Source organism: Ranitomeya imitator, chromosome 10 (assembly GCF_032444005.1).
Source record: "Ranitomeya imitator isolate aRanImi1 chromosome 10, aRanImi1.pri, whole genome shotgun sequence".
Lineage (NCBI taxonomy): Eukaryota > Metazoa > Chordata > Amphibia > Anura > Dendrobatidae > Ranitomeya > Ranitomeya imitator.
The window spans coordinates 41,631,932-41,647,321 of NC_091291.1; the positions used below are offsets into that span (position 1 = coordinate 41,631,932).

Here is a 15,390-nt window from a genome sequence, read left to right on the forward strand (position 1 = left end):
TACAGCACAAGCGGTTTGGTGGTTAATGGACCCTGCCTAACGCTATCCCTGCTTCTGACGAAGCGGCAGCAACCTCTCCCTAAGCTCAGATCAGCAGCAGTAACATGGCGGTCGGCGGGAACGCCCCTTTATAGCCCCTGTGACGCCGCAGACAGCAAGCCAATCACTGCAATGCCCTTCTCTAAGATGGTGGGGACCAGGACCTATGTCATCACGCTGCCCACACTCTGCGTTTACCTTCATTGGCTGAGAAATGGCGCTTTTCGCGTCATTGAAACGCGACTTTGGCGCGAAAGTCGCGTACTGCATGGCCGACCCCGCACAGGGGTCGGATCGGGTTTCATGAAACCCGACTTTGCCAAAAGTCGGCGACTTTTGAAAATGAACGACCCGTTTCGCTCAACCCTACTAGTCACTAATTGCGAACAAGAAGATAGTCAAACATTCCGAGGTCAGATATCAACAGAGCACGTAGTAAACAAAAGGGAAAAGACAAAAGCGAAGAAGTCAAGTGATGGTTCGTGGTCAGAATACCAGGAAAATAGCAGATCAGAGCAAAGGGGCTAGGCAAACGGATGGTCAGAATTAGGTCCAAGGTCAGCAATAGCTCAACAAACAGAGCACAGGAATACAAGGCAAACTACCTAGAAAATGCTACGTCTGTCAGAGATCTGGGATGAAGAGCTTAGCTAATTAGCTTGGTAATCATTTAGAACAGGGAACACCTGAAGGAAGCTCAGCACCTCCCAGTCTCAGATTGGATTGCTGTGCTGTCTATCAAAATGCCGACAGCTCAGCACACCCTTGTGATAGATTGGACAACTGAGCTGTCACTCACTGTGTCCAAGACACACTGAGAGTAGGATTAGTGACCAAGATCTTCACTATCATATCTTTTGGCGCACTCGGTACATAATGGGGCATCCTATAATAAGTCTGTATCCACATGGGGATATTACATCACTGCTTTATTTCCAAATTTATTAATGCAATTATGGAAGTTGTTCTTTTAAAAAATATTGTAAAAACACGTTAAATATTACCTCAATCACAGCCATAGATAAGAACCACAAAATGTGTCACTTGTGTGAATAAGCCCCAAAAAATTGTTTTGTGGCCCCCTACCAAACTGAACTAACCTGGGGAAAATGTAGTTTGGTTCCTATGTGCCAGAACGAGGAGATTCCGCCACAAAGGGGAAAATGATTGTTATTTGTTAGGATTTTTTATTCCCGCTGTGCCCCTGAGTATTGTGTTTGTTTGTCTGTTTAGTCCATCATATGTTTTAAAAAGAAACAAAAAAAACCCTGAATAGTCAAGGGAGCAGTTGGAATAAAATAAAGGCAAAAACTGGCAAATTTTGGCTGAGTGACAGACACTCTGTAAGGGGATTAAGATAACTTAAAGGGAATCTGTCAATAGGATCATCCCTCCTAAGATGTCTACATGGGCAGGGACATCATAAAAGATGGATAAAATGATACCTTGATTTATGCAATCTGATGTTTTATCCCAAAGAAATCCAAGTTTTCCTTAATATGTAAATAATCTATTAAGGTCTATGGGCCGGACATAGATCTCCCTGATAATCTGCCGCCAGAGCTTATTGTAAATGAAAGGAACATTACCAGTTTGAGACATGTAAGGACTGACAGTCTGCTCTCATAATCACACCCAGCTCTGCAGTGATATCACACCAACCCAGTACAGCAGATCTAACACAATACAGCAAATGTGAAATGTGTCCGATTGCAAAGAAATTTACAGGTGTACTCTCATAATGCTTCAGCTTCCATCACACAGGCATCCAGTATGGGGGGAAGGGTATTACAGCAGAGCTGAAAGTTCTGTGAGAAGACAACTGCAAATGTGCTTGTTGTATTTGTAATAAGACAAGGTCCATTTCTGCTGTACTGTGATAATTATAATGAGACAAAGCTCTGCAGCCGAGCTGCCAGCACTATGAGAGAAGTGCTCCTGTAAATGTTTGTAACAAGACAATGTTAACTTCTGCTGTACTCTTTTAGCTCTGCTGTACTGTGTTAGCTCTGCTGTACTGTATTAGGTCTGATGTACTGTGTTAGCTCTGATGTACTGTTAGCTCTACTGTACTATATTAGCTCTGATATACTGGGTTAGTTCTGCTGTACTGGATTAGCTCTGACGTACTGTTTTAGCTCTGATGTACTGTGTTAGCTCTGATATACTGGGTTAGCTCTGCTGTACTGTGTTAGCTCTGATATTCTGGGTTAGCTCTGCTGTACTGTTTAGATCTGCTGAACTGTATTAGCTTTGATATACTGGGTTAGCTCTGATGTACTGTGTTAGCTCTGATGTAATGTGTTAGCTCTGATGTACTGTGTTAGCTCTGCTGTACTGTATTAGCTCTGCTGTACTGTATTAGCTATGCTGTACTATATTAGCTCTGATATACTCGGTTAGTTCTGCTGTACTGGATTAGCTCTGACGTACTGTTTTAGCTCTGATGTACTGTGTTAGCTCTGATATACTGGGTTAGCTCTGCTGTACTGTGTTAGCTCTGATATTCTGGGTTAGCTCTGCTGTACTGTTTAGATCTGCTAAACTGTATTAGCTTTGATATACTGGGTTAGCTCTGATGTACTGTGTTAGCTCTGATGTAATGTGTTAGCTCTGATGTACTGTGTTAGCTCTGCTGTACTGTATTAGCTCTGCTGTACTGTATTAGCTCTGCTGTACTGTGTTAGCTCTGATATACTGGGTTACCTCTGCTGTACTGTGTTAGCTCTGATGTACTGTGTTAGCTCTGATGTAATGTGTTAGCTCTGATGTACTGTGTTAGCTCTGCTGTACTGTATTAGCTCTGCTGTACTGGGTTAGCTCTGCTGTACTGGGTTAGCTCTGATATACTGGGTTAGCTCTGCTGTACTGGGTTAGCTCTGCTGTACTGGGTTAGCTCTGATATACTGGGTTAGCTCTGCTGTACTGGTTAGATCTGCTGAACTGTATTAGCTTTGATATACTGGCTTAGCTCAGCTGTACTGTATTTAGGTCTGATGTACTGTGTTAGCTCTGATGTACTGTGTTAGCTCTGATGTACTGTATTAGCTCTGCTGTACTGTGTTAGCTCTACTGTACTGTGTTAGCTCTGATATACTGGGTTAGCTCTGCTGTACTGGGTTAGTTCTGATTGGTGTAAGCCTTTTATAAATATATCAGAGACTTAATTTACTGGATACGACTTCGCCATCCAGAACTTTATAATCTGTTACTAGTGAGAACTTGGAATATCAGTGATTATTCCTTAAAGAAGCTCTTTACTATTACAGCTCCTGATTCCATGCATAGCTTAGGAAAATAATGTCTTTCAATGATGAGTTCCATGCAGCTACATCTGTTTCTGTGTAGAGAATAAACTTCTTTAACAAGGTAATTACTAGTCATGTCCCTGGTTGGCCACATTGGCTGTACATCAGGAAACAGGAACCGTAAAGAATCCTTTCAATGTAAATGACTTAAAAAAAATTATTTTAAAGAAAAACGTCTTCCTAAATCTGTGTTGCCAAGTATTGAAAGTTTAATTTTATTTTATATAACAAATAACCGCCATAGCATTTCATCTTTCAATATTCCTTTTCTTTTTTTATTTTAGATATTTGGTGCTTGAACATGTGTCTGGTGGAGAACTTTTTGACTATCTGGTTAAAAAGGGACGACTAACTCCAAAGGAGGCTCGAAAATTCTTCCGACAAATCATATCCGCTCTTGATTTCTGTCACAGCTACTCTATATGGTGAGTCAGAGCTTTTGTTTCTTTCCTGTGGGCAGTGACGTGATAAATGTTTGCTAAAGATAGTGTGAAATGGAAAGGTTACAACATTCAGCCTCCAAATCCTGAGCTGATGGGTACAGCAAAAAAAAAAAAGGCTTTTGTCAGCTTGATGTGAGTGATAGAGGAAAAAAAAAATCAGAATTAAATTAGTATTACACGATAGTGGGGGCTTAAATATTAAAAAACGAAGAGCCTGATCTAATCAACGGGTTTTGTGTTTTTGATTCAGCTACATTGCCTGGGGGGGTCACCTAAAATTTTCACAATATTGCCACGGCTACCGAAAAATTAGAGTTGATAGACCTTCTTCACGTCTGATATTTTATATTTAAAGATATGAGACTGATTTGAATTTTAAATACAGTTGGTTTCTAAATTATCTTTAATAAATATGCAATATTTATATATAAAAATTTAGATAGGAAGACTTTGTATCACCTGCCCGGGGCTTAGTCTAAGGAGGGAAGCTGTTAGCAAAATAAAAATTTTACTAGTTTGTGCTCTCTTTAAAATATTTAAACTTTTAAAAACATTCAGTTTTTAGATTCAAAATTCAAGCTTGGACTGGCCAGCGGGGGAACAGGACAATCCTCCGGTGGGCCCCCCAACATCATCAGTAGTTTGTCCAATACACTTGATTCACTGTGTACAAACAAAAAAAGTATTTTATCATTCAACAAATTGCCTAGTTTAATATTATATAGAAGCAGAGGTAAATTTGTAAAATATGGTAATGTAATATTTGCATAAGGTAAACAGTTTGCAGCATGCTGAGCTATTTTCAAAGCTCCCATGGAAGTGAATGAAGAGAGCTACGCATGTACAGCTACTTCTCCAAAAAAAAGCTCTATTCTATTCCTATGTAACAGTCAGGGAAAATCGGACAACTCTCAGATGCTGAATCTGTGCCCATTTTTTTTCACGGACCCATAGACTTGCATTGCTGACTTTGAACTGACACTCAGATCAAAGTTGGACATGCTTCGGTCCGCGGAAAATCCCAGACATGTCAATGACCCCATTCACTATTAGAGGTACTATGTTATCCATGAAGAACAGAGAGCACTGATACATCAGATGTCTGAATGAGGTCTTACAAAGAAGTGGCCGACATGTTTGGGCAGGTTATGCCTCCTTCCTGGCCGACAGCTAAAAATGTTAAAAAAAAGTAAAGTTACAAAATGAAAAAAATAAATATAATTTGTCCCACTTTTTCTGCAAACATCATATTTGTTAAATGCCAAAGCGGGAAAAAAAATCAGAATGACATTACTACTGTTTTTTTAATTTGTTCCGGGAAAAAATGGATTGAAAAGATATCAGAAAGTTGTATGGACACAAAATGATATCAATAAACAAACCACAGCTTTTTCCTGCAAAATTATCGTTACAAATAAAACTTTATGGAAGGCTATGTTCACATATTGCTTTTTTCAGCTTTTTTTGCAGGCAAAACCTGATCTATTGGCAGTAAACAAAAAAGCTGCACACAAAAAGCAGGTTTTGCTGTTTTTATTTGCGGCTTTCAGTCCTGCATATTTTCCTGTATTTTTTAAGATCTCAAAGTCCAGCTTTGCTTCCACCATACAAGCATGAAAAATGGAAGGTGTTAGGGCACCAATGCAAGACATATGGAACCATAAAAGATTTTTGGAAAAAAGGGCAACTTGATCAAATTATCTAGTGGAAAAAAATGTTTATGTCTGAAAAAATAGTGACTATTCTGAACAAAATAGTTATTGAAAAAATACATAATTACAAATGTAACAACAGGGGGGAGTTGAATTGGTCGGGAATAGTTTACCTAACACATTGGCAGTGCATTTTGCAGTGTGGATACCGTTTACTTTCACACATTGGTCAGATCCCTTGAGTAGGTCAGGTATGTTCAATTTCACACATTGGTCAGGTCCTGTGAGTTGGTCAGGTATTGTTCAATTTCACATATTGGTCAGGGCCCTTGAGTTTGTCAGGTATTGTTCAATTTCACACATGGGTCAGGTCCTGTGAGTTGGTCAGGTATTGTTCAATTTCACACATTGGTCAGTGCCCTTGAGTTCGTAAGGTATTGTTCAATTTCACACATTGTTCAGGGCCCCTGGGTTGGTCAGGTATTGTTCAATTTCACACATTGGTCAGGGCCCCTGAGTTTGTCAGGTATTGTTCAATTTCACACATTGGTCAGGTCCTGTGAGTTGGTCAGGTATTGTTCAATTTCACACATTGGTCAGGTCCCTTGAGTAGGTCAGATATTGTTCAATTTCACACATTGGTCAGGTCCTGTGAGTTGGTCAGGTATTGTTCAATTTCACACATTGGTCAGGTACCTTGAGTTGGTCAGGTATTGTTCAATTTCACACATTGGTCAGTGCCCTTGAGTTCGTAAGGTATTGTTCAATTTCACACATTGTTCAGGGCCCCTGGGTTGGTCAGGTATTGTTCAATTTCACACATTGGTCAGGGCCCTTGAGTTGGTCAGGTATTGTTCAATTTCACACATTGGTCAGGTCCTGTGAGTTGGTCAGGTATTGTTCAATTTCACACATTGGTCAGGTCCCTTGAGTAGGTCAGGTATTGTTCAATTTCACACATTGGTCAGGTCTCGTGACTTGGTCAGATATTGTTCAATTTCACACATTGGTCAAGGCCCTTGAGTTAGTCAGGTATCATTCAATTTCACACATTGGTCAGGTCTCGTGAGTTGGTCAGGTATTGTTCAATTTCACGCATTGGTCAGGGCCCTTGAGTTGGTCAGGTATTGTTCAATTTCACACATTGGTGAGGGCCCTTGAGTTGGTCAGGTAGCGTTCAATTTCACACATTGGTCAGGGCCCCTGAGTTGGTCAGGCATTGTTCAATTTCACACATTGGTCAGGTCCTGTGAGTTGGTCAGGTATTGTTCAATTTCACACATTGGTCAGGGCCCTTGAGTTCGTAAGGTATTGTTCAATTTCACACATTGGTCAGGGCCCCTGGGTTGGCCAGGTATTGTTCAATTTCACACATTGGTCAGGGCTCTTGAGTTCGTAAGGTATTGTTCAATTTCACACATTGGTCAGGGCCCCTGGGTTGGCCAGGTATTGTTCAATTTCACACATTGGTCAGGGCCCCTGAGTTGGTCAGGTATTGTTCAATTTTACACATTGGTCAGGGCCCTTGAGTTCGTAAGGTATTGTTCAATTTCACACATTGGTCAGGGCCCTTGAGTAGGTCAGGTATCGCTCAATTTCACACATTGGTCAGGGCCCTTGAGTTGGTCAGGTATCGTTCAATTTCACACATTGGTCAGGGCCCTTGAGTTGGTTAGGTATTTTTCAATTTCACACATTGATCAGGGCCCTTGAGTTGGTCAGGTATTTTTTAATTTCACACATTGGTCAGGGCCCTTGAGTTAGTCAGGTATTTTTCAATTTCACACGTTAGTCAGGCAATATTCAGTTTTGCACATTGGTCATTGAATTGTTCACTTTATCGCATCATTAATTTAATGAAGTTGTACTGATCTTAACAGCCATTCTCAGGTGAGGAGACCAAGACAATTTGGTTTAAAGATAAGAAAATCACAAAAATAAATGGGTTTCACATCCTGTTTTTTTTTTTTTGTAAAAATTCAGCGAAAACTGGTGGTAATGTTTTAGCTGTGTTTTTGCTGCTTTTTTTGCACTTACTCATTACTGCTTTCTATGAGTGAAAAAACTGCAAAAACTCTGAAAAAAGTGACATGTTGCAGTTTTTAAGAAAAAAGCAGTTTTTCAATTCAGTCAGGGAAAAAAAAACCAATGTGTGTGCAGGAAGGAGATTCCTGAAAATCCCATAGCTTTTACGGGTACTGTAGAACACAGCTTTTAATTTGCATTAAAAAAGGCTGCAAAAACGCAATGTGTGAACATAGCCTAACTGTACTGACCAACAGAACAAAATTACTTAGTCATTTTTTACTGCATCGTGAAAAAATCATTGGCGAAATTTCAGATTTTTTACAATTCTACCCCCATTTGGATCATTTCCTTTCTCTTCAGTACATAATATAAATGAGGTGTCGTAAAAAAAAAAAATCATCTTGGCCCACAAAAGCAAGCTCTGAAATGTCTGTGTTGATGAAAATAAAAAAATGTGTAGAAAAAAAAAAAACAAAAGCAAAAAAAAAAAGTCAGCTCTCCCAGACGTTAAAGAATAACTGTATTTTTCCATAAATCAATAATACTAGTAAAAATAAGAAACTTTTTAACATATTATTAGAGAAATCTTATCTGTTAGAGAAAACTAATCTCAGAAAATTATCAATTTATGGGTTAAAATCTGTTATCAGTGAATATGGATTTTCCCATTACGGAGATAGGAGATGACAGTTGGTGCTTATAGAATTCTATGGAGAACTGTAACTGACATTTCAGGAGAACTTGCAGCAGATTGGCTGTCTCCGCCTCTAGCTCCTCCCACCTCCATAGAACTTTACAAGCACCAACTGTCATCTCCTACACATTTTATGCATGAATTGAGACTGAATGAAGCAGAATTCTCTCATAAGATATATTACAAAGTTGCTTATTTACATGTATACTATTGATTTATGAAATATAAATTAAAACTACGTTCTGGTTTTTTTTTTGTCGAGAAAGTTAATGCCTTAACGACGCAGAATAAAAAAATGCAATTTTTGGCTTTACACTGTCTCCCCATTGTCTCCAATCCACAATCATTTTGCCCTTTACTCTCCACCTGGCCAGCCACAGAGACCTGAAGCCTGAAAATTTATTGTTAGATGAAAAAAACAACATCCGGATAGCAGATTTTGGGATGGCGTCGCTGCAGGTCGGGGATAGTTTACTAGAGACCAGCTGTGGGTGAGTACGGATTTTACAAAAATCTAAAAAAAAAAATGTATTAATTTTTCATTGATCTAATTCCGCCATGTACATGTTCTACATCTGGTTCTAGCCATGACTGCCATGTACAGATATAGCAGAGCGGATTTTCTTCTATGATTACATAACGGGTTTTCTGTATTTTTGGAGCCAAAAATCACCAAATAGTAAATTGAGCTCTGCTACATCTGCTTTTCGGAAGCCGATAACATTCACCTCATCTCCATTATTTTGTGGTGTCCACATTTACTAGACTGGAAATTCCTGACTTACATTAGCAACATGAAACTATTTAACCAATTCTTCACTTTATCCTGCTGCTAACATCCCTCTTCTTTCTGTCTTTCCTTCTCTTGCATTTTTTCATGCCTCCTTCCCTTGTGTCCAGGTCTCCTCACTATGCATGTCCAGAGGTGATCAAGGTAAGATGTATTGACTTCCATCTTTCTTGTGATATTTCCGCTTCTTCTGATTTCCTTAGTAGAGTTCTTCCTGCTGTGACTCGGGAATATTGTGTCTGACAAGCATGTGATGTAGTCAGGGTCGGCGTTAGGGGGGTGCAGACTGGGCACTTGCCCAGGGCCACCTATCCAGTGAGGGCCACCTATCCAGTGAGGGCCACCTATCCAGTGAGGGCCACCTATCCAGTGAGGGCCCCCAGCAGGCAGCAGGTGAGCAGACAGATGATGTAAAGCTTAAGTCCTCGGTCCTGAGTGCACAATTTAGGCCTCCACTTTGTCTAAAACTGGCCCTGGATGTAGTATGGCACTAATGACTTCATACTGAAATTGGTTGGTTACCTTTTATTTCTGACTAGCTGAAGAGCCCGGCGTTGCTCGGGCATTTATAACAAATTATAATGATTATCCTCCATCCCATTGTCCCGTGCCCATATACCCATCACACATCCTCCATCCCATAGTCCCGTGCCCATATACCCATCACACATCCTCCATCCCATAGTCCCGTGCCCATATACCCATCACACATCCTCCATCCCATAGTCCCGTGCCCATATTCCCATCATACATATCTTCCATTCCATAGTCTCGTGCCCATATTCCCATCATATGTATCTCCCATTCCATAGTCCCGTGTCAATATTCCCATCATACATAACCTCCATCCCATATTCCCGTGCCCATATACCCATTATGACATTACCTTTGCCAAGGCAACCATTCTGACATTAATGTTGCCATGGCAACCTATGTCATCGTCACCATGGCAACTATTAGGACATAACCATCATTATTGCAACCTATTATGACATCATCGTCACCATGGCAATCATTATGACATCATCTTTGCCATGGCCACCATTATGACATCAACGCCATGGCGACCATTATGACATCATCGTTGCCATTGCCACCTTTACGACATCATCATCGCCATGGCCACCTTCATGACATCATCTTCTCCATGGCCACCTTTATGACATCATCATCGCCATGGCAACCATTATGACATCATCTTTGCCATGGCCACCTTTATGACATCATCTTCGCCATGTCAACCATTATGACATTATTTTTGCCATGGCAACCATTATGACATCATCTTTGCCATGGCAACCATTATGACATCATCTTTGCCATGGCCACCTTTATGACATCATCATCGCCATGGCAACCATTATGACATCATCGTCACCATGGCAACCATTATGATATCATCATCGTCGCCGTGGCAACCATTATGACAATCTTTGCCATGGACACCTTTATGAAATCATCATCGCCATGGCAACCATTATGACTTCATCTTTGCCATGGCCAACTTTATGACAGCATCTTTGCCATGGCCACCTAAATGACATCATCATCGCCATGGCAACCCATTATGACAGCATCTTTGCCATGGCCACCTTTATGACATCATCATCGCCATGGCAACTATTATGACATCATTGTCGCCATGGCAACCATTATGACATCATCTTTGCCATGGCCACCTATATGACATCATCTTCGCCATGGTCACCTTTATGACATCATCATCACCATGGCAACCATTATGACATCATCTTTGCCATGGCCACCTTTATGACATCATCATTGCCATGGCAACCATTATGACATCATATTTGCCACAGCCACCTTTATGACATCGTCTTCGCCATGGCAACTATTATGACATCATCGTCGCCATGGCAACCATTATGACATCATCGTCGCCATGGCAACCATTATGACTTCATCTTTGCCATGGCCACCTATGTGACATCATCATTGCCATGGCAACCATCATGTCATCATCTTTGCCATGGCCACCTTTATGACATCATCGTCGCCATGACAACCATTATGACATCATCGTCGCCATGGCAACCATTATGACATCATCATCGCCATGGCAACCATTATGACTTCATCTTTGCCATGGCCACCTATGTGACATCATCATTGCCATGGCAACCATCATGTCATCATCTTTGCCATGGCCACCTTTATGACATCATCGTCGCCATGACAACCATTATGACATCATCGTGGATACACACATACACTATGAGGCTATGTGCACACGTTGCAGATTTCCTGCAGAACTGCAGCTTTTATTTCCACGCAGAAACGCTGCAGATCTGCAAGTGATTTACAGTACAATGTAAATCAATGGCAAAAAAAATGCTCTGCAAATGGTGCGGAAAATTCTGCACAGAAAACGCAGCAGATTCTAAAAAGGACCATGTCACTTCTTTTGTGCAGTTCTGCTGCGTTTCTGCACCCATTCCATAATAGAAATCTGCAGGGGTAAAAAAAGGAAGAAATCCGCACAAAAATCTGCAAAGTGTGCACAGACCAAAAAAAGGCGCAGATTCTGACCTGCGTTTTCTGCCAAGAAGCAAATCTGCAACGTGTGCACATAGCCTGAGAGCCATATCTTATTTATTTTCCCAGCCATATAGCCGTATGAGGGCTTGCTTTTTTGCAGGATGAATTTTACCTTTGAACCATTCATTCTTCCACATGATCTGGAAAACTGAAAAAAAAAAACAGAAAAAAAACAAGTGTGGTGAAATAGCAAAAAAGTGGAATTCCACAATGCTTTTTTATTTCCCATGTTCAGTATATATTAATATTGACCTGGCAATATGATTCTCCAGGTCAGTACGTGTACGCAGGCACCAAACATCTATAGTTTTTTTTTTTCTTTAAATGGTGAAAAAATGATCAGTAATTTGCACAAAAAAAATAAAATAAATTTGTTCTTATCTCCATTTTCGAAGCCCCATAACTGTCTCATTTGTTGGTATCTGTGGCCGGGTAAGGGCTTATTTTTTTCGCCCTGAGCTGATGTTTTTACTGTTACCATTTTGGGGTAGATGTGATGTTTTGATCTCCTCTTACTACATTTTATTACAATGTTGCGGCAACCAAAAAACGTAATTCTGGCGCTTTGATTTTTTTTTTTATCGTTACGCCATTTACCGATTGGATTAATTTATTTCATAGATCTGATAATTCTGAATAAGTTAATAACAAATGTGTATTTTTTATTGTTTTATTTTTAATGGGACAAGAGGGGGGTGATTTCAACCTTTTGTGTTATTTTTTTTTACTTCTTACTGTATTTAATAGTCCCCTTAGGGGACTAGAAGGTCCGATCGTCCCATCACCTGTGCTACCGGCAATCATGGTCTCCTAGGAACGCCGGCCATGTACTACCATGATTGTTTCATACCTCATTTTATTAAGAATGGATTCCAAAATGTGATTAATATAAAAAGTTGATGGATGCAGCTCACCCCATCAGATATGGGGATGGATGTGGCCAACCTGCTTCCTGGGCAATCCAACAGTCATCCATCCTCGGAACGCGGCAGATTTTTTTTCATGCCAACGTTACTATTTTAATAATGTTACAATAAAGAATTTTTGAATTTTAATTCACTTTGCCAGATTGAAAAACCTTTTTCATCAGTTAAAAAAAATGCCAGTTTTAATGAATTCGGGGCTAAAAAAAAATCTTGTCTGTATTGATAAAGTTTTACCAAAGCTAACTTACCGGACATATCTATGTTTTATATAAAGCATGATATACCAAAAGGAGACAAAATCCACAGCTAACATAAAAAACACATGTAAAAAATACACTAAAAAATGTAATGAAAAAAATTCAAATGGGTGAAATTTCTATATCTCCCATTAAATAATACAATATATCTGACAGCAGCAAAATAATCTTTTTTTGCAATAGTTTTAGGTAGCTGAAAAAGTAATGCTTCCTTACGCAACCCTTTAAAGGAAATTCATCAACATGTTTTATTATGTAATCTGAGAGCAGCGCAATGTGGGAACAGAGACTGACTCTAGTGATGTATCACTTACTAAGCTATCTGTTGCTGTTTCAAAAAAAATCAGTGTTTTATCAGCAGGAAATTATCACTACAGGACAAGGTGTCTGGTGCCTCCTAGTCCTGCTGCTCTGTGTAACCCCGCCTACACCACTGATTGGCTTCTTTCTGTGTACACTTTATATTGACAGAAAGCTGCCAATGAGTGGTGGGGGCGTTGCTGGACAAGGAGGCATGAGACACCCAGTCCTATAGTGATAATCTCCTGCTGATAAAACACTTATTGAAACAGCAGCACAAAACACAGTAAATGACAGATCACTGGAATCAGAGTCTCAGCCCCTACATCATGCTGCTCTCAGATTATCAGATTATATAGAATTCTACTGACAGATTTGATTTAAGATAATTTCAGTGGAAAAAATAATCACAAAATATAAAGTAAAGTAATTGACATTTTCTTTACCCCTTTCCGACATCAGGCGTACATTTACGCTGATGTTGGACTCCCTCCCTTTGATGTGGACTCCGGCGGTGAGCCCACATCTTTCCCAGTACATGTCGGCTGTGTTGAACAGCCGTGGGTGGAATCATGATCCACATTGCTGACTTGCTGTGAGCGCCGCTCAATGGTCGGCGCTCATAGCAAGTGAGTGATTCCAGTACATAGAGGTGATCTGATCATTGCCTCTATGTAGCAGAGCCGATCTAGTCTCCTATGGAGACTATTGAAGTATGCCACAAGTAAAAAAATGTTTTTAAAATTATTAAAAAAATAAAAAAAATCAAATCACCCCCCTTTTGCCCCATTCAAAATAAAACAATAAAAAAATAATCAAACACACATATTTGGTATCACCGCATTCAGAATCGCCCGATCTATGAACAAAAAAAGGATTAACCTGATAGCTAAACAGCGTTGGGAGAAAAAAAGTAAAAACTCCAGAATTAAGTTTTTTGGTCGCCGCGACATTGCATTAAAATGCAATAACGGGCGATCAAATGAACATATATGCAGCAAAATGTTATAATTAAAACCGTCAGCTCGGCGCGCAAAAAATAAGCCCTCACCCGACCCCAGATCACGTAAAATGGAGACGCTATGGGTATCGGAAAATGGCGCAATTTTTTTTTCTTTTTTTAGCAATGTTTGGAATTTTTTTCACCACTTACATAAAAAAAAAACCTAGACATGTTTGGTGTCTATAAACTCGTAATACATTTCAAAAAACCTGATCTGCACATCCAAACATAGACTGAGTGTGAACAGGTGCTGAACCCAGAGTCGCCAACTCGTATATAGTTAAATAAATAGGGCAGCACACTGCAGCGCCAAAACATGCAAACTTGAAAACACGAAATTTAAACTGCATTACTGCACTAGAAATATGAAAAATGAGAGCTTTTAGCGCATAAAAATGGCCAATTTTATGTGTACCTCGTAGCCACTTTACGGCATCTCTCTTATACGAGGTCCTACGCTTGCCTTACCTCGCTGAGAATAAACGTCTCCATCTGAATGGGTACATATGAAACCTCTTCTTGGACTCAAATTCTCTCTCACTGTGGAGGGGTATTGGACCTACTATAATTAAAACACCTCCACAGTGAGAGAGAATTTGAGTCCAAGGAGAGGTTTCATATGTACCCATTCAGATGGAGACGTTTATTCTCAGCGAGGTAAGGCAAGCGTAGGACCTCGTATAAGAGAGATGCCATAAAGTGGCTACGAGGTACACATAAAATTGGCCATTTTTATGCGCTAAAAGCTCTCATTTTTCATATTTCTAGTGCAGTAATGCAGTTTAAATTTCGTGTTTTCAAGTTTGCATGTTTTGGCGCTGCAGTGTGCTGCCCTATTTATTTAACTATAAACTCGTATTGACCTGGAGAATCATAATGCAAAGTCAGTTTTAGCATTTATTGAACCTAGCAAAAAAGCCCAAACAAAAAACAAGCGTGGGATTGCATTTTTTTTTGCCATTTCACCGCAGTTTTTTTCTAGTTTTCTAGTACACGACATGGTAAAACCAATGATGTCGTTCAAAAGTACAACTTGTCCCCGCAAAAAATAAGCCCTCACATGGGCATATTGATGGAAAAATAAAGTTAAAGTTAAAAACAGATTTGCTTATTACAGAGATAGGAGATGACAGTTGGTGCTTTTAAAGTTCGCTGGAGAAGGGGCGGAGCTAGAGGAATTCTTTGGCAAGTTCTCCTGACACAGTTCTCCATAGATCATTATAAGCACCAACTGTCGTCTCATCTCAGTAAGGCCGGTTTCACACGTCAGTGGCTCCGGTACGTGAGGTGACAGTTTCCTCACGTACCGGAGACACTGACTCACGTAGACACATTAAAATCAATGTGTCTCTGCACATGTCAGCGTGTTTTCACGGACCGTGTGTCCGTTT

General features: G+C 40.0%; 1 protein-coding gene across 6 annotated transcripts in view; it reads left to right on the forward strand.

Moving 5' to 3' along the window:
• The window catches only part of LOC138651843 (serine/threonine-protein kinase BRSK2-like), a 341,472-nt gene that overhangs the window by 234,626 nt on the left and 91,456 nt on the right, over positions 1-15,390 (forward strand). For all 6 annotated transcript variants that reach the window (XM_069742386.1, XM_069742385.1, XM_069742384.1 and 3 more), the window contains 3 exons: positions 3,632-3,772; positions 8,539-8,655; positions 9,065-9,098. In XM_069742386.1, the coding sequence (XP_069598487.1) occupies positions 3,632-3,772; positions 8,539-8,655; positions 9,065-9,098 (292 nt within the window). The remainder of the gene's footprint in view (positions 1-3,631; positions 3,773-8,538; positions 8,656-9,064; positions 9,099-15,390) is intronic.